The sequence below is a fragment of the Choloepus didactylus genome, chromosome 4, assembly GCF_015220235.1.
Source record: "Choloepus didactylus isolate mChoDid1 chromosome 4, mChoDid1.pri, whole genome shotgun sequence".
Lineage (NCBI taxonomy): Eukaryota > Metazoa > Chordata > Mammalia > Pilosa > Megalonychidae > Choloepus > Choloepus didactylus.
In genome coordinates this window covers 30,744,174-30,765,077 of record NC_051310.1, presented here as the reverse complement: position 1 = coordinate 30,765,077, position 20,904 = coordinate 30,744,174, and the positions used below count along the sequence as shown (strand labels likewise).

Here is a 20,904-nt window from a genome sequence, read left to right as displayed (position 1 = left end):
GAGGTTCATTCGTAGGAATCATATGAATGACAGAATGGTCTCTAGGCCTATTCAAAATTGTTTGCAAAAGTGTAGATACAGATTGTGGGTCAAAATAGTTGGGGATAGCTTAACTTTTCCCTTTTTAGAAGCAGTCTAATCATCATATGGTTTTTAAATTATTACCCCTTTGACGCAAATTCCTCCTTCCTTATAATGACTTACGGCTTTCCTTGTTTGTGGCAGAAGCTGTTATTCTTTGTAATGATTCTGGGTCATCTTATTCTTTCCCCATGTTATGGCAAAAGATGTTTAGGATGCAAATGCCTTTAGTTATTATTTCCCTGACATTCAGGTGTGGACCATTACTCATGAGCTGGCCTTTTCAGCTACAACCTGTGGATACTGATACTTATTATCATTAAGTGTGAAGGGCAGTTGAAAATATATGGCAAATAAATGAATCAGGTAGAAATGTAAAGAGAAATGCTATTCAGAGCAACATATAAAGATGAGGTATAGAAAGTGGCATAATGAGTCTGGGCAAGCAAAGTCTGGACAGCCTGAGTCCTCTCATCATGGGTGTTGGGGTGGGGTTTTATATTTTGTTTTTGTTTTTTGTTCCATTTTTTTTAACTTTTCCAGAAATTGTGTTGTTCGATTCAACAGGAACTGTGTCTCTGCTACTCCTGTGTACCAGGTACTTAACCAAGTACTAGGGATAGATTAAATGCAGCCTTTGACTTCAAGCAAATGTGTAGACGATTGATCGGCAATTACAATACGGAGTGAAAACTGCTATGCTAGAACTATGCAGAGCGCTATGTAGGCATGGGGAGGGCTGCTGGACCGTGTGGGCTGACAGTGTCATGTTGGGGGTTCAGGAATATTTTCTTAGGTGGAGATTCTAGCTGAGACTAAAGGATACATATGTTTTAGGTGGAGGAGAGTTGAAAGCACATTCAAGAACTTGGCCAGTTTGGGAATCTGCAAGGAGCTCAATTTGGCTGAAATAATGTGCATGTTGGGATATGAGAGATGATGAAACTGGCTCAGTAGGAAAGAGTCAGGCCATGAAGGACTTCTTGCTAAGGACTCTGAGTGATCTTGAGGAGCATTTTCACTTTACTACGATCACTCTGGCACCAGGGCGTAGAATGGATGGGAAGGACAGGAACTGGAAGCAGATCTGAGTCAGGAGGAAAGAAGCATATTCTAAGAACATGGGGAAGAAAGGTGAGCTTGATCCTGATATTTTACCCAGATGACTTCTGAGGATTGAGGAAGAAAATGAGCTCCTTCTCCTGTTTACTTTCCCCCTGTACTGTTATTCTATTTCATTGCAGTTACATTTACGCATAATGACAGCAGGTATCAAGGAAGAACTTCTTCAACTCTCCTGGTTTCAGGCCAGGCTCTTTGCATCTCTCCAGGTTTGGAGAGGGAGTAGGAATTCTCCATAGTATTTCTTTGAGTAACATAAAGATTTTTCTTTTTTTTTGCATTGCTGAGAGGTGCTGTCTTGGCACTGGGTTCCCTAGGGTGCAATTTGCCCATGCCTTTCAGAAGTAATTCTCCAGCTCCTTTTTGTTTGCAGGCAGGGTCATCCAGGAGAGGAGAAAATTCCCCAAAAGCTTGCTTATAGAAGAAAGGAGCTCAATAAATGTGCTGACTTCAGAACTATTGAAGAAACACTAAGTTTGACCTGTTAGGAGTGATGCAGATGACAAACTAGGAGGAATAAAAGAATAGCGTCTTATCAGATTAGGTGATTAATCAGGATGTCCTCTCCCCACTTTCTTTTCTAACTCACTTGAGCAGATTTTATCTCTTGTATTGACTTCTTTTCTAGAAATGTAAGTCACTGCTCTGCCCAGATGGTGGGCAGGTGGGAGGGACCCAAGATTTGTTGGATCTGGGTGCTAAATGCTGCATATGTTGAGAAAGTCAATCAATGTATTGCGTTTGGATGCCTTGAAAACCTGAAGACCTTTTCAAGGCATTTTAGATGAGAGTTGATATCAGCTAAACACCTCTGGTAGGTAAAGAGAATTCTAATTCTTCAACTTTATTTAATTGTTAAATGGAGCTCCCAATCTATGAGTAATATTGTTCCCCACGTCATTTTCTCCAAAGCCTAAAGGCGGTATCACATTCTCTATTGTATTTTGTGTAATAAAATGTAGCACTTACAGTACTTGTCCTAATAGAAGCCAGTTCCTCAAAGTGGTTTGCATTGTGGTAAATAAGACAGATGGGAATTAAAATGAAACCCTACCACCACGACCACCACCACCACCACCAGTGGTTCTTGTTTCTTGTCTGTCCATATCACATGAGAAACAGATTTTGCACAAGAGAACTGTGTAAATATGACTGAATCCCTTAATGTGTCTTCTTTCTGGACTCCAGATCAACAGTTTAAACAGGAGGAAATAATCTGAGTTTATTCTCCAGCAGAACTGATAATATCCTTATTAAGTTTCTCCTGGGTATAGGTACATGATGAGGACTTTTCATATGGTACCTCCATTATGACCATGACCTTGAGTGGTAGATATTATTATCTGCATGTCAGGGATGCCTTTATGTATATGCATGTGTTATCTCATTTAATCCTCCTAACGTGAGGTAGTAATAATTTTTATCTTCATTGTAAAGATGGGGAAGCTGAGGGTCAGAGTTTTGGTAGCCAAGGCAAGGTTACATTGCTAGTAAGTATAAAAGCTAGATTTTTAAAGCCCGTAGCCTTTTCATTACTATGCCACATGGTATAAGTCTGAATTGCCTGTGTCCAAAGCAGAAACACCATACAGATGACTGTTAGGTTGGAGTCGTTCAGGAATCCACACAACACAGCGAATCATGATTTAAGTAGAGAGTTTAAGGTTTATTAGAGGAAGAAAGCAGAAGAAAGCAGGTGAGAGCCAGTGAAGATAAAGAAAGAAAAATGGCTCCAGCTCTCTACCTGAGAGCAGCATTTTTTAAAGGAAAAACCCACGCTGGGTGTTGGGGGGGAGGGTGCCTGCTGAGTGTGTTCTGTGCCTCGATTGGGTAAGTGCCTATCAACTTCTGGGCTGATTGGTTGCTAGAGTTCTGAGCATTCTTCTTCTTTGAAATGTAGCTGTGTTATCTATGTGGAGGAAGCAAGCCTTTTGGCTTGTTTGTGGTCGTTCATCTTATGGTCCTATCTGATCTTGTCTTATTTGCCTTTTGGGGTCTAGGCGCCACTATGACTGGGATTTCTAAAACAGCCTTCAACCCTTAGTTTATGGTGTACCTGGTATCTATGAGATAAGCAGCAGGGCCCCTGGATCAGACATTCCTTCTATATGTTAGTCTGTTTTTTTTCTGGGGTCTGACAATGACCAGAAAGTGTTTTGAGAGTCTCCTGAAGGCTGGCTTTATGGTCTTTGTATCAATACTATTTCACTAGACTCTAGATGAAATTTGTCCAGTGTTTATTAAAGCAAATTATTTGAAAATATCTGTCATTCTATTGAGCCTGGGTTTAGCATTCCTTCTCTCTCTTTTTTAAAAGGCCTCTTCTATCTCAACAGACCACTAAATCAGTGCTGAGAAAAGAAGGAAAAGCAAAAAGTGAGACCTCAGTTTACATTTTCTGAAACAGCATTGACTTATGAGGGTATATCCATTATTTTAAAAGAAGGAATGATCTAATGATTTGATTTTTATGGCCCAGACATCAGCTGAAAATAGGGTGCTTTGAGCAAGAAGACTTTATAATACTAGCAATTTTCTTACTTCTACAACACCCCAACAGGAACAAATGTCACCTCCTTCTTCTCCGGGGTTGTGGTAGCATCAAATCACCTTACTTATAGGGTGAAATTATACTTTGCAGTTCAGTGACCATCAAGTGCACAGTGCTGGGGCTAGCTCATACCAACTAATGAGAGCCAATTGTTAAATGTTCAGGAATTTTGCAATTCCTGGTTTAAGTAACATAACATGTCATAACTTGAAGTTAGCCATGGTGGGAGTACTTTACACCACTAAAATCTACAAATGTTACAAATAACTTGGTGATGTCTTTGCTTGTTTGTTTGTTTCTTCTTAGAGTGCTGGTAGTTAAATATTTGCCAGGATACCACTGGTCAAAGATCCTTACGGATAAAAACCTCATGAAGGCCTCTCAGTTTCAATCAATTCCCATTCCCAATTTGACTTATTTTATTCTGAGTATCTGATGAGAGTGCTAAAGTGATTGAAGAGAAGACAGAAGAGGGATGTTATTGAAATTGTCCCATAGGTTGGATTTTATTGTTAGTCTTCTTCACCCATTGCCCTAAAAAAGTGTTATTTTTGAACTCCCGTTTGAGAAGAAGGAACTCATAATCACCTGAGTGTGCTTCGTAAGAGCTGGTTCAATGCCTACAAGACAAAATGTAAGAAGCTCTTGGGAACACAGAAGCCCTTAGGTCTCCCTGCCAATGAACTGTAAAATAACACTTGGACCCTGTTCTTGGGCTTTGCTTCACCCTCTATAAGATGGAATATTCACTTCTCTGTTGGCTCTATGTGAAAAAAGACACGTGACATGTTTAAGTGATCATTTTAAACTTAAATAGAAGTGAGCTGGGTTTCTGCCATTTAAAGGGAATAGATCTTAGGTTATCTGTAGATGACTTTCTTCAGAAAAGCCAAGAAGGGCCAACATTGCAAATGTAGATCTACTCTGATAGCTATGGAAGTGGCTGTGTTGAAGGAACCAAAATGTAGATGCAGCTAGGTAAGTAGGCCATCTCTTTTTTTTTTTTTTTTTATCTTCATTTTATTGAGATATATTCACATACCATGCAGTCATACAAAACAAATCGTACATTCGATTGTTCACAGTACCATTACATAGTTGTACATTCATCACCTAAATCAATCCCTGACACCTTCATTAGCACACACACAAAAATAACAAGAATAATAATTAAAATGAAAAAGAACAATTAAAGTAAAAAAAGAACACTGGGTACCTTTGTCTGTTTGTTTGTTTACTTCCCCTATTTTTCTACTCATCCATCCATAAACTAGACAAAGTGGAGTGTGGTCCTTATGGCTTTCCCAATCCCGTTGTCACCCCTCATAAGCTGCATTTTTATACAATTGTCTTCGAGATTCATGGGTTCTGGGTTGTAGTTTTATAGTTTCAGGTATCTACCACCAGCTACCCCAATTCTTTAGAACCTAAAAAGGGTTGTCTAAATTGTGCGTAAGAGTGCCCACCAGAGTGACCTCTCAGCTCCTTTTGGAATCTCTCTGCCACTCAAGCTTATTTCATTTCCTTTCACATCCCCCTTTTGCTCAAGAAGATGTTCTCCGTCCCACGATGCTGGGTCTACATTCCTCCCCGGGAGTCATATTCCACATTGCCAGGGAGATTCACTCCCCTGGGTGTCTGATCCCACGTAGTGGGGAGGGCAGTGATTTCACCTTTCAAGTTGGCTTAGCTAGAGAGAGAGGGCCACATCTGAGCAACAAAGAGAGTAGGCCATCTCTTGTATCAAGAATTCTTTCCCTGAAACCTCAAGTCTTTAATTCTTATATTTTATCAATAGAGACTGTAGATTGCTCAGGAGCTGATAAGGGTCTTTCTTAACTCCTGTATTTTTTCATTTCCCTCCTTCCTGCCCAATTACTGCACCTACATTCTTCCTCTATGAAACAACTTAAAAATGTAGAAGTGAAATGATTTATCCCCCCATCAGGAGTAGAAAATAAAGTTGAAAATGGGAGATGATAAATTTTAGATAGTCCACGGCAACTTCAAGGCTTTTGACCTGGCAGCTGTGTTTTGCATGGAGTGGGAAAACTCTGTTTCTACTGCGATCATGCTTCACAATCAGGTTACACTCATCGAGTCGAAGCCCTTTTGAGAAAACCTCATTACTCATAATGGATGTTGTTAAGCCAGCACCAGCCACTGCCCACCTGGGCTGCCAGAATCCGCCCTCAGAAAAATAGATTTTGGGAAGCTAGACTAGCTGTGGCTCCAGGCCTGGACCTCCCGGCTTCTCACCTCACCTCCACCCCTCAGCCCACCCCAGGTCTGGCGAGGGCCTGCCAGAGCCGGTTTAACAATATTCATCACTTTAAATTTGGATGTTTGGGACACGGGGTTGGTTAAGTCCCACTCAGGCAATAACAGAAGGAAAATACACTCTGATACAAGTGCCCTGTTCTTCAGGCAGCATTTCTATCTCAAGGGCCAGCAAATAATAAAAGACACTCTGTTGATTTTTAAAAAAAATTTTCTAGATCATGGAGAGGAGTTAACTGAATAAGTTTGTATGTACTACAAAGGTGGATTTTAGCAGTAACCAGCATAAAGTGACTGAATAGGACTGTTCTTAAGGAGGAAAGAAAATTCAAGCAGAATGATGGGAAATTTATGGCAGACATCAGAGATATGAAAGAAAAGAAAAGAAAAGACCAGACAGAAAGAAAAGAAAGAAAGAAAGAAAGAAGAAGAAAGAAAGAAAGAAAGAAGAAAGAAAGAAGGAAGGAAGGAAGACACAATACAAACTAAATATGAACTAAAAACAGACCTGGTGTTAGAAACTGAAGTACTAATATCCTTGACAACTTATTTAGTCTTTATGTGCATATATTTTTAGCTTATCAATTTCCCTTCTATACAAAGAAAAATGGCCATCTTTTCTCTATAGGATGTGTAACTATTTTAGTAAGAATTGGCATCTCAAATGCAAAAGTAGTACACAGGATTCCTATACAAGTATTCCCTAAATCCTTAGTGCAGTTTTAAACTATTTTTTTTCTAAATGTATAATTCCAAATGACTTTCAATATGTGCATGTCAACTTAGAATGTCTTTGAATTTTAAGTTGATTTAGAATAATATGTTAGAATAAAATTATGATTATCAAGTCCTTAGGAATGGCTGTTGTATTTCTAAACATGTACATTTAATACATATCTCTTTCTTTTAATTGGACAAAACAAGTTCTTCCTGTTTAATTGAATTTTGAATTGAAATGGCATTTGCAAATTTTCCTTGTAGAAAAACAAATTCTTACATTAAATAGTCATCTTCCTCCGGTTGTAGGTTAGAAATGCCTTAAGTTGCTCTTGTTAACTCTACCTGCACCACACACACACACACACACACACACACACCTCCCTCTGACTTACCCATATTTATGAGGTTAGATGTGTGTGTGGCTTGGATTTGAGACCTCATTGTGCCATTTACTTCCTGTGTGACATCGGGAAGGTCACCTAAGTCAAGTGCCTCAGTTTACTCGTCTGAAAGCCTTGCTTTCTCACTTGATCATCAGTCAAATTTTTCTTTTATCTTTGCAGTTCTGGATGTTTTCCATGGGAAAATCATCCCTGCTTTTCTTATTCTTAAGATTTTAATTATGGTTGCTTCCTTGTGTACTTATGGAAATTAAATGCAACTAGTACAGTGTCTGACACATGGTAAGACTAAGTCATATTTGGGTTGATGGTGGTTGCAGTATCCTTCCTTTGATTTGAACAAGGTCATCTTATATATTGTTTAATAGCATAGACTGGAGACAGCTCACTTTGAGCTGAAACTTGAAGAATAAGAACAAATCAGTCATTTGAGAATCTGGAGGAAGGAGATTTCAGGCCATGAGTCAAGCAAGTGCAAATGAACTATGGTAGGGACTAGCTTGGGGTGTTTAAACAGTGGTTCTCAGAAGTAAGGGGGCATCAGGACTACCCTGAGAGCCTGTTAAAATTCAGCTTTCAGAGTCCCGTTCCATTCAGTAGAAATTTGCATTCTTAAAGTTCCCAGGTACACAAATACTGCTGGTTTGGGGACCACACTTTCAGCAAATGCTGCTGGTTTGGGGACCACACTTTCAGCACCACTGAAAGAGAGCAAGTGGGAGGAGAAAGCGATGATTAAAGCACTGTGAGCTGGGGCAGGTAGTAGGAGTTGAGGCTGGAGAAGGAGGCAAGGGCCCAAAGATCTCATCCTTGTAAGGAGATGCAGGCTTAGTCTCAGATGGATGAGAAATCAATGAAGGATTCTCCTGGTCCTCACTGAAACCATTCTTAGATGATGACAACATAGTCAGTCTTAGAGGATTGTCTGATTTTATATGGTACTCACTCCTAAATATATGTAAAATAAATTCAGTGGAATTTGGAAATAACCTATAATTCCCTTTGCATTCAAGTCCTGACCAACCTTTGACAAATCGGACAAGTTGCTCACTTTGCAGAGCATAAAGATTCTCTGACACTCAATGTTTGGAAGTAGGAGACATAGGTACATTGGGGAGGGTATCATCCAGAACAGTTCAATATTTACTGAAACACTTTCTCTGCATTTGGCCTGGTTGATTTTTAGCAGCCAGGACAGAATCAAAGCATATTGCATGGTTTCTATCAGCAAGCAGCATTTAATCTTTGGGGAAAAGATAAATAGTGAAAACAAGTAACAGTTAGAGAATTACATAGCCAGTAGGCAGTACAATTTGTAATAAAGTGCTAAGTTGAATATTACCAAATGCAAAAATTGATGATGCAGGTGATAAATGCTGCAGCCTTTCAGAGAGAATTCTTGGAAGTTAGTGGGGAATATTTTATAAAGGAGGGAGCATTTGAGCTGGTCGTTGGAAAATGGTTAAATTTTGCCTAGTTAAGAGGAGAGGGGAAAAGCGTGAAAGAGTTTTTATCTTCAGATTCAATCAACATGTAAAAAATTATTGTATTTTCCCAAAGTTTTTGCTGCTCAGCTTCCGTTCAAGGGAAAAGCCTTCGATGTGTTCCTAATTCTTGAGAACAATTGAATTACTAGCCCATTCTCTGGCGAGAGCTGTTTGGTCAGGGAACCCCGTGGACTTCTCCAAAGACTTTGTCCTTTGAAAGAAGCTGTCCTGATTTGCCATTGTTAATGAAACAATGCTCAAGTTTAAGACCCACTGAGACTATAACCATGTACCTCCTTTCATCTCTACATGAGGGAACCACATGGCAAATAGGAGCTACAGAATCCCTGCAGGAGTGCTGTTCCCCCAGTGTTAGTAATTGTCTTGAACTTTCTTATGTCATATCCTAATAGCTTTGTATTATGAGTGCTGATCTGTACTGCTACCAACCACCCTTTACGAATAAATACAAAATGTCTTGCCACCCAGAAGACAAACCTTTTGTAGTCATGTGTCTCTATTCAACATGTATTCATGGGACTCTACCGGTTTATATTTCAATATTCTGTGCCTAAGCGAGGCTTAGCTTGGAAATTGTGACATGCAATTATTTCAGTGGATGCATTTTTTACTCTGCGATGCTTGTTTGCATCAGTTCCCTGACTAATATGTTTCATGAGTCAAAGGGCTCACTTCTTTCACTGAGGCTCTCTGTGAAATTCACAGAATTATCCTGAATATCAAGGTATTTTCTGTTGGTGCAAATAATTCCAAAGGTGGAGATGTATCTATCATCCAAAAGTTGAGGCAAAAAAAATGCAAGTAAAGTAAGACAGAACCCCAAGCTGACCTAAAATGAGATTTTAATGGCAAATCCTAAGGCAGAGCTCACCAAACTTTTTTGACTGCTCACCCATGTCAGTAAAAGATTTTTAGAATGCTCTCAAAATAGGTGTTCTTCCTTATAAATTATTCAATGAACCATTATACTTATATATTATTTCAATAGGAAATATGCTCAAAAATAGAAATAATAAAGAATGAAATAAAAAATATGAACACAATTTCTAATATTTTCTTCCTATCCCTCAAACATCCCTATCCCTTTGACCTCTCTGGTGTTTTCACACTCCATTTTAGAGAACATGCTTCTAAAACACTTAAAACAGCAGTGTGGTGTAGTGCAATGGTTCTCAAACTTTAGGATGCGTCAGAATCACCTGGAGGCTTGTGAAAACCTAGATGTCTGGGCCTCACTCTCAGAGTTTCTGATTCAGGGGAGGTAACCCCCAAATTTTCATTTCTAGCAAGTTCCAAGGTGATGCTGGTCTGGGGACCACACTTTGAGAACCAGTAGTATAGTGGTTAAGAGCCTGGATCTCAGAGAGTCTACCTGAGTTTGACATCAATATCCTTTAATTACCAAAGGTGCAACTTCAGTGAATTATTTGACCTTTCTGCGCTCAGTTTTCTTATCTGTGAAATGGAGGTAATCATGATTACTTACCTCTAGACACATTGGGAGAGCTTAATGAGATATCATAGACAAAGCGTTTAGTACCTGCGCCTGTCACTTAAAAAGCAACAATATATGTTGGCTGCTATGTCATCGTCATCATCATCAACATACTCGTTGTCGTCACCATCATCATCATCATCAACCGTTTCTTTAATGTCACAGAGTAGACGTTAAGGACTTTTGGTTTTAGGGTAAAACATCCTGCTTAATTCATATGCATCATGGAAATGCTTTTTTCTGCCTTAGCGTGATACATTTAGAAAGACCATGCTCCAAATGAGATATCTTTCTAGTTGAATGGTAGAGATGAAGCTCTTTTGCAGAGTCTGCCTAAAAGAAAACATTGTGCTCAGCCCTCTCCCTTCTGTGAATAATAGTTCATAGTTTGTGGGTAATTGTGTATTTCTTTTGTCTGGTGTATATACTGAATTCTTGTTGCATGAAGTAGAGTTGACGTTTTTGGTGGTTGTATCTTTGGTTGTTTTGGGGCATGGGAATGGTGAAGTCAGGAGATTGTGTTAAATTTGCCTAGCTTTTAACATTTCTTACCCCCTCCTTTTTTCTTCCTTTCTCTTCTTACATATTACCAGGTCCTAGTACCACCTGCCAGGAAGATTCGTGTGCCAACCACGGAGTCTGCATGCAGCAGTGGGAAGGTTTCACCTGCGACTGCTCCATGACCTCATATTCTGGGAACCAGTGCAATGACCGTGAGTACAACCTTTTCAGATTTAAGATTTTTTCAAGGGGCTCAGAGGTTTAGAGAAAGTCTAAGTAGCAATATGTAAGAGGATGGCTGTTGTGAAAGATTCAAAACCAATTCTCTTCTCCAGAAACATGGAACCTTAAGGATTAGTGCTCTTATGGGAAGAGCAAAGAAATGTTCCTTGCTCAAAAATCCTAGATGTCTCTCATCCTGCTTACTTCCTATGTTTTTCTTATGATTAGGATATCTGTGACTGTGAAACAAAAACAATTCAGGCAAGGTTTGTGGCGATATGTTCAGGTGTCCATTATTTAAGTCATCTGGATAACAATTTTGAAATGCTGCCATTTGCATTACTTAGAATTTAGAGGATGCCTAAGGATTGTAGCTATTTTCTCAAAAAGACAGAGATTAGAGAACTTCCTAGTCCTTCCAAATGATGAAAATGTGCAAAGTTTATGATTTTTTGTTGTTGTTGTTGTTCCAATAAGATGTGTAATGCATTCCTGGGGGATGTTGAAGTATAAAACAGAGATTCCCTCTGGCTAAATTTATTAGTATGTATTTGGTTTATGTACACGTAGTTGTTCTGTTTTTGAATACCTTTCTCTTTTGTGAGTATATTTATATGTATATGTCCATACATCTTGATTCATATGAGAAGAGAGCTTTGTGATTATTTTCTTCCACCAGTTATTCTTCAGGTACATTAGTCAATTTAGCTCTAAGAGAGGACTGGTTTAAGGAAAGTGGTTCTAGTCCTGATGATGGAGATACTTCAGTGCTCTGGGTAGCTATAAAACTGGTGTCTCCCTTTCCTCCCTATATTATTTTCCTAACATGGCCACTTTTAAAGAACAACCACTTGAAATTTCTAAATACCTATTGCAAAGAGATTTTTTTAAAGCACCAACTTATTGGGCCCTGGTCACCTTCTGATTTTCTATTGCAGTTTCATGGTGGAAGTTTGTTTCAAAATCCAAAATAATAATCAATTGTCCTGTTGGTTTTATTAAAAAAAAAATGCATGGTCTTATCTGAGCAAATAGTAAAGTGATGTCATAGTTTGTCCATACAGGAGCAGGTGCTAATTACAATGCCATCTCCACTATGTGTGTGTGGTTTTCCTTAATTCCTTGTTTCTCAAATTTTTCATGTGTATAGTTGTCTCTTATAGTTCTCTTTTCCATTTTTTTTTTTTTTCTTGGTAGCTTTTTGTATCCATATGCTCTGTTAATCTCTTAAGATACCCTAAGGAGAAATATGTTGGGAATCTGGCGATGCAGAGAGAAAATTCTTTGATATTCATTGATCTAAATGTAAGCATATGCCTCTTGACCTGTACTGCAAAGAATGAGATGTCTGCAGAATGTTTTGACATCAGATTGCTTTCACAAAGTACCTTTGGCATCTGTTTCTCTAGCCACGATTTGGGAATTCTGTTCTACACGAAAACAGGCAGTTATGGACCCATCCACAGTATGCTGAAAATTGTGCTATATGCTCTTTCTCTTCCCTCCAGTTTGTCTTCAGAGGTCACATTAGAAAGACTTTATTTCCTAAATGGTGGCTTAGTGTGTCTTTATCCTCACTAATGTTTTCCATATCACACATACATCATATGCCACTTAGAAAAGGGTCAGGAAGAGACTCTACCCAGAGAAAAGGCAGTAAGGTAAGTTACTCCAACTGTGGTGGATATACATGATCTTCAGAAGGTATGTATGCATTTTTCTCTCACTGATAGGCTCCTCTCAGCCATGCAGGGCAGGCATTGGTTTCTGGTAAAAATCAAATCAGGTCCTTTCCAGCTTTCTATGATTCTGATATTGTCAAGAGCGGATTGTGTCTCAGTCCAGAATGAGGATGATAGCATTATCTGACTTGGGCAATTTGAAAATATGAAATGAGGTAATGCACCAAGGATTGGGAAAAGATCAGATTTCCTTTGTGACTGTAGCTTCTTATCCTTTAAAATGTTTCTAAGATATGCAGACATATGTATATGTACATACATACATATATATACAAGTTTATTCTGTAAACAGTGCATATAGATATTTTGATTATAGATGACTTCTGAACTAAAGGTCATCCATAAAAGGAACTGCTTCCCTAAAACTCCTCCTGGAGAGTGGATCAGAGCTTCTGGAATTGGATAGCTATTTGGAAATGAGAGCAAGTACATTTTAACTGCAGAATGTGATGACTATATAGAATTCATATACACAGGGCATGCCTGTAAAGTGCAGAGATAGATTTTTGAAGAAACGCAATCAAACATATCAAAATGTTAGATTCTTTAAAATTGTTAAAATGGTTATCCATGTATACATTGCTTGGCATTCAAAATATTTGGGGGAACTCTTCTGGAATTAGCCTTCAAGCCAGTTTATACTGCCTAGAAAAGCAGCCTTACTGCTTTATACCATAGACCATTAGTTTCTATATCAACCTTGATCCTTAGAGCTGTAATTTTCTATTTAATCTCATGAACATTATCAAAATGAAGTTATCTATCTGATATTCTTTGTGCCTACTTAGGTTAGCAAACTCTTGGTCACTTAGCCTATATCAGAAGGTGAAAGATAGCCTTCAGTGTCACCAACCAAGTTGAACAAGACTCATGATTATCAATGGCAATAATAGTGGCGGGAAATTGCAAAGAAAGGAGTAAGTGTAAAATAACTAATGGAAGAGAAAGAAGAAGGAAGGAAGAGAAATATAGAGAACATGAGTCTTATATAGAAGAGCAGAGAGGCAATTAGTAATTGCTTTGGTGACATGCATTATTTGGTGATCTGCTTTTAACCAAAATAACAGAAATGGGACATGACATCTTAAGTGGAAGCTACTGTTGCCAAGGAAAAAAATGGCCTTTAAACAATATTGTATGTATCCAAAATAAATTGTGTTTCTTAAAATGCTGTCATAAGACCAGGTGAATTGATTAGAAATGTAATCTAACTGCAAAAAGCATTTTGTAGGGGAATAAAAAGAAAACCTTTGGATCTCTCATTTTCAATTAGCTCAAGATGGCAAATTGATCCTCAATGAGATATTTTTTAAAAATCTTTATTTCTAACTGCATATATAAGAATAGAAACTTGTTGAATAGATAAGTGTCTAAGTTTTGGTATTTTCCAAAATAAAGTGTGTGATATATATATCTGTGCATGACTGCAAGGTCTGGAAGAAACATCTACATTTTAGAATCTTCCTCACTTCTTCTAGCATTAGTTATGTCACTTGTAACCTTTGGTTTATCTTGCCTATTTGCCAAATTAAGGATTTGCTTGAAAAGGTGACATCACATAGACATCACTTCCATGTGTAGAGTGTTAACATTTAAAACTCACATCTCATTTAATAAGAAACAGACCACGCCTGGATGGTTTTCACTTTATTCCATCGTTACTTGTGAGAGCATAGTGGGTTAATGGCAGCAATGGGGTGGGTGGGTGGAGGCAGCAGGTGAATTTCATGTTAACTTGCGTAAAGATAGCCATGCAAATCTGATATGTGGTTGTGAACACGTGACATGCATTCTCTGTGGCTGGTTACCATTAATGAGTGACTCTGTTGTATGGGCTAGAAAACAATAATCATCTGATTGGAAACCCAGGTATAACTGATTTACTAAGTCTTACGTAGTATTAAGACATGGCCATTTCTTATAATGGTAAAATCATGGGGAGTTTCTTTCCTTTAGAATCCCTTTTGGGTCTTTTTGGAACCACAGTGGACCTAATCATAGCAGAAGCAATTTTGAGTTAATATGGGATCAGTAAGATCTACAGAAGACACACACATCTTATTCTCCAAAAATGATCTTCAGTACCTTTGAAAATTTCAAAACCGAGGGGGCTTATTTCTCAGAGGGTCAGCACCACCTGAAAGTCAACTTAATGACCCATGTATTAGGGCTACATTGTAAGAACAATAATAGAAAGGGATCTTTACAAGAGTTCTTTTAGTGCTATGTCATAGCCCATTACATCATCAGGCAGATTCAGAATTATTCCATTTTGCATAGCATTGCCACTCCCGCTGTTATCATGCTTGTTGCAATTCTCTCTCCATCACATCATAAAATGTTGCACAAAATCCAACTCACATGCACGTGCCCGTATATTTACAAAAGGTCGTCACTTTTTAGGGAATTGTGAAACTAGTGATTTTAAACACTTCCTATTTATCCTTGCCATCATTGCTACCTTTTACCATGGATAGGACAACTGTTTTGAGACGTATGCAGTTTTGGGGTCAGTTTACTGGTTCTGTGGCCTGGAGAAGCAGATGTGGAACGATCTATGCCACATGAGTCCTCAATCCACATCAAGTTCCTGGGCTAGGAGTTTATAATGGCTTTATAAGGTGAAGAGAAGGGGACTAAAGTGGGGCCTCCACCCATCCTCAGCAGCCTGCTACCCTGTCCTACATTGCTAGTTGTGACCTGCAGGCAACTTGTTGGAGAAATAGGTTCACACCGGCATGTGATAATAGATGTTCTTTGCTTGCAACAAATCAATACAAGCAGCTGTGGATCGTGCAGACAGTGGAGTGTGAGGCACCTTTTCAGACAGTTTTCTGCTGGAGTGGCTGTTAAGCTGCACTGTTGACTATTGATTGGCCTTTTGCTTTTTATTTGTTGTGAGAGTTTATTTTTTTAATGTAGGTTGGCATATTGATTAAATCTGTTAAAAACACATTTCCCATTTAGGCCTCAGAAAAAAATAAGAAAAATATGCATTACTTAATGTACAAACTAGAGGACAGAGGTATATAAACTAATTCTGTCTCTTGGGTACATACAGCTACATAGGCATTACTTTATGAACCTGTGTTGTTATTTGTATAGCAATAATTTCCAAAGATATTAGACTATAATACACCCATGCTTTTGGTTATGTGTTTTTATCCCAGCTCTGTTTTCAAACTCTGTTTGTACAGCAAATAGGTCATAAATTGAGTTCTCTTGAAAGATAGTTGCATGCTGCTGGAACATACTTTATCATTCATTCATTCACTCCTCAGACATTTCTTATTTGCAGTTATGAGAATGAATAAGATGTAGCCCTGTCCTCAAAAACATTACAGTCTAATGGGGAAGACACATATAAGGTGCTGCAATAGAAATAATGTACGGTACGTTACAGTGAGAACATGGTGAGTACATAGTGAGAAGTCATCAAGTGCAGTGAGGTCAATTTTCCTTTGGGTTGAGACTCCATGAAGAAGAGAAGCTCCTATTAGAAAAGTGTTCATTACAGGATGACTCTTGAAAAACTTCTTGGTGCTTCCTAAACAAATTTGGAAGAGAAGAGGGTTGGAAAGGAAAGCAGCATTCCAGCAAGCTCTGGCTATTTCCTACCAGTCTTTAAGCATTTATATAGTTGAAATCTGTTTAAAATTCAGTTTTGTTTAAAATTGCCATAAATTTTGTTTAAAATTTTGTTTAGTTTTGTTTAAAATTGCCATAAATGTGCATTAAATGACATGCATTTTCAGTAATATGGAAAACATTGTTGGATTTTCTAATCTCCTTTAATAGAATGCACATTATGTTGCTCAGGTCTTGGGGCAGAAACTTCCTCAACATTGAATCTACTGCTGGGCCCTGGATGAAGGGCTAATAGGGCCCAAATCCTGATTTATTTCATTGAACTACTGGTGGACATTGATCTTGGAAATTTACTAATGAAGAACCAAGTTTTTTAAAGGTTGATTTCCAATGTAGATAGCATACTAAATTATAAAAGATATTATAACATAGTCATTATTGAGTTAACTGACTTTATATCAAACTCTGTTTGGATGGCAGTCTTAACTCTTTGTAATATTGTGAAATTGAATTATTCACGTAGCCTCTTGAAACTTTAGTGAAGCACAAGGTGTGTAATAATAAATAGGAGTAGTGGTAGTTGTTATTATAAATGATTATAATATTTGACATTCATCAAGTCTTTATCATGCTCTTGACACCCTACTAGAACCTTTATAAAGATGTCATCCCTTTAGTCTTCGCAACATTCCTAAGAAATATATGCTACAATTGTCTTGATTTTAACAATGAAAAAAACTGAGGTCACACAGGAAGTAGCTGAGCAACAAGTACCTTGTCATGAAAAGTTCATATTCTTAATAGACTTGCTACTACCCAGTCATTACGAGAAATAATAACAGTAATATCTGTACTCATTTAAGACTAGGGTGTCTAATTACAGGTAAGCAAGTCTACCCAGAAAACCAAATTAGATAAGAATACAAGGTTGGAAAATGGAAGCTCTGTGTTCTTGGTTGGTAATTTTATCATGTTATAGAATTCTGAACAATTTAGCTGTTTCTGTTTTAATGCTCAGATGAAGCCATTATAGTTAGAGTATATTTTCTGTTTAACTATGTTAGAATAGGCATTGCCTTTCACCCATACCCACAACTATTTGTATTTTCACTCTCTGATGACCTAGACCTTCTGATTTCCATGTGTGGATTTCGTTACAATTCCAGCATGTCATATAGGATTGTAGATAAGGCCACTGTTGTAGAATTGAGTGGCTTGCATTCAAATCTTGACTCTGTTTTACTTAATTGCTGTGTTACATTGGCAAATTAATTAATTCTTCTCTCCCTCTAACATACAGGTAATTATAGGTCTTATAAGATTGTTATAAAGATTGAGTTAATAATTGTGAAGTTTTATGACATGGAAAAGATCTATTGGCTACTTCTCAAGTATAATTTTCAAAATGTCAAAAGCATGACTCAAAAAATTTAATTTTCAGAAAGTTAAAAACAATTCTCATGCAGATATAGAATGTACATGTCAAATTTATTTAATTCCTTAATGAGGGAAACAGCAAGATGGTAAAAGTATAAACAAGAAGATGGTAAAAGAATATTTGAGGAGCTGGATATTTACAGGCATTAAATAGAATATTAAAATATAAATTTAAGTTACGTATAAAACTGGTGAATATCTTACAGGCCAAAAAAACAAACAAACAAACAAACAAACAAAAAACACTTAATCTTTGGTATTATCTTTTCTACTGAACAAGAATCTACAGGTTTACCTATTACCTCACAGAATCTAGGTCCTAATTAATAGTAATGAACAGTGTCAAGCACAGAACATTCTTGCACAGAATTAAACTTCCATGGGTGGACATGTTAAACAATGCCTTTATATAACATTGAAAGGACACATGACAGTCCCATAGCCTTTTTTTAAGTTTTGGATAACTTTTATTAACATTATTAATAGCTATGCAATTTCAAGATCCTTTCTTGCCTCCAATACTTCTCTCATATGTAATTATCTTTTACCTTTTAATCACATTGCGTGCCAATCACTGTACTGAATGTTATGTTGCTCTGTCATTTAAACATTGCAACAACCCTAGGAAGTAGATACTGAGAACTGAGACACAGGGAAGTCAAATGATTTCTCAAGGTTGCAAAAATACTGATGGGGGACAAAGATTCAAAGTTATGTTTGTCTTAGCTTCCTTGGGCTGCCATTAACAAAGTGCTACAAGCGAGGTGGCTTAAGGGAACAGAACATTATTGTCTCACAGTTCTGGAGACTAGAAATTCGAAATCAAGAGGTTGGCAGGGCCATGGTCCCTCTGAAACCCATGGAGGAGAATCCTTCCTTACTGCTTTTAGCTTCTGGTGACTGGCCAACAATCCTTGGCATTCCTTGACTCGCAACTATAGCAATTCAATCCTCGGCCTCCGTGGTGACATGGCCTCCCCTGCGTGTCTGGGTCCCCTTTCCCCTTCTTAACAGGACACCAGCCATGTTGCATAGCTTAATCCATGTTGGCCTCATTTAGCCAAACACATCTTCAAAGACCCTATTTTCAAATAAGGTCAGATCACGGTACCAGGGATTAGGACTTGAACATGACGTTTTGCAAGACACAGTTGTACCCATTACAGGGCTCTTGATTGCTGATGTCTTCTGATTGCCTCAAGGAAAGCCTCTTCATGAAAACTCATCTGAATTCATAGGGCTTCAGATTCACATTAGCTACACAAGAGCTTTACCACTCTTGTAAAATTACACTTAAGAAAAAATTCTATCTATGTTGTTATTTTGGGGGCTCATGTTTTTTGCATTTTACTTGGTTCATTTTTAATAAGGGCAACATTAAGACTGATTTGCTCAGGTAACAAGATCAGAAGTTCCTTTTAACACTCTGCAAACTGATATGTCTAGGCAGGCAGTAGGCTAAGTCCAGAGAAGTTAGTAAAGCTGGGAGCAGCAATGTGGCACCATTAGTAGGCAAGTTCCAGGAAGTAAGACAGGTACAAAAGGAACATTCATGAGCAGGCAGCATCAAAGGTAATGTATGAAGGTGTTCCTTTGCACCTATTTTTTATTTCTCAGCCCACAGATATTCAATGTAGCTAAAAAGATGGCAACTGAACCCAGGGTCTTCTGAGCGCAAGGGTGAAGACTCTGGCACTCTGAGGAGGCAGTTTCATAGATGCAGGTTTTAGCTTGTTGCCCATGGAAATCACTCTTGCTTGTATGTTCACCTGAAATCAAGAGTGGACAGTGTTTGGTTTCCTTAAAACCGAAACAGTTTTTGGTTTCCTTGTCAAGGTATATTATGAGTTGAAATTTATGGCTTCACTAATTTCATTTCAGCCATCTTCAGCATCCTATATTTTTAGACCATTTTTATTGCTTATGTTTAATTATAGCCCACGTAGTTCTAGTGTGCTTGGCTAGTTACTTATTGATAGTGAGAGCAATAATCCACTGAGAGCCTATTGGTTTAGAGAAGATAATTTTTATTTTACCTTGTTAGTCACGTACAGGTATGATTTTAATACATTTTTCAATATAGGAATGATTTCCTATGTTTATTTTTATATCTTATAGCAAAGAAGATATAAACTACTTTATCTTGCCTTGCCTTGAGATAATAATCATTTAATTCCCTTCCCTCATTCTTCTCCCTTAACTTTTTTTTGGGTGGAGGTGTGGTTTTTTTAAATTTTTTATTGTGAAATATAGCATATATACAGAAAAGTGATAACTTTCAAAGTACAGTTTAACAAGTGGTTATAGAGCATATTTCAAAGTATAGTGTGGGTAATAGCTCCACAATTTCAGTTATTTCCTTCCAGCTGTTCTGATATGTTAGAGACTAAAAAAAATCTGTATAATGATTCAGTAGTCATAATCCTTTGTTAAATCCTATCTTGTCTGTTGTTGCTCCTGCCTTTCATTTGACCACTCTCTTAATCTTCAGGGATATCTGGGCAGTGACCACTCTAACTTGTTCATATTGGAAAGGGGTGTCGACATTATGGGAAAGGGGGATGCATCTGGTTGATGTTCTTTAAGAGGCTGTTGCCTCTGGGTTTTAGGACTTATCTGGGATAGCAATAATCTGGAGGTTTTAAGTTTCTGAAAAATAAACTTAGTGAAACCTTTATAGGATCTAAGATGGGAACCTGGGTATTCTTTAGGATTTTCGGGAATATCTGTTAATTTGTGCTTGGCTTACCCTGGCCGTTTGCAATAACTAGCTGAAGCTTACATAAGAGTAACCTCCAGGATAACCTCCTGACTCTGTTTGAAGTCTCAGCCTCTGAAACTTTATTTTTTTACATTTCTTTTCCCTCTTTTAGTGAAGAAGGAATTCCCAATCCCTTAGAGCCAGGGCCAGGCTCATTCATAGGAGTCATGCCCCATGTCACCAGGAAGATTCACTCCCCTTGGAGTCATGTCTCATGTAGGGAGGTGGATAATGAATTTATTTGCAGAGTTGGGCCTAGAGAGAGAAAAGGATGGGTGTTTTTTGATTGAGATAAAATGCACAGATCTTAAATGCATTATGACAAATGTTTGTACCTATGTAAGCAATACCCCAATTAAGCTATCAGGCAGTTCTGTATCACTAGAGAATTCCCTTGTGCCTCTTACAGTCTGTCCCTCTTCCTTCTAAAGTCACCACCGTTCTAATTTTTTTTTTTTGAATATATATGAATGAGTTCATAGAGTATGTGCTCTC

The 20,904-nt window shown here is 37.9% G+C and overlaps 1 protein-coding gene across 12 annotated transcripts in view; it reads left to right on the top strand.

The window, feature by feature from the left end:
* NRXN3 (neurexin 3) overlaps positions 1 to 20,904 on the top strand; it is a 1,698,447-nt gene that overhangs the window by 834,783 nt on the left and 842,760 nt on the right. For all 12 annotated transcript variants that reach the window (XR_005216274.1, XR_005216275.1, XM_037832161.1 and 9 more), the window contains one exon: positions 10,752 to 10,871. Coding sequence is in view for 10 of the 12 variants with exons in the window: in XM_037832161.1 (XP_037688089.1) it covers positions 10,752 to 10,871 (120 nt within the window). In the remaining 2 variants the exon portion in view is untranslated. The remainder of the gene's footprint in view (positions 1 to 10,751; positions 10,872 to 20,904) is intronic.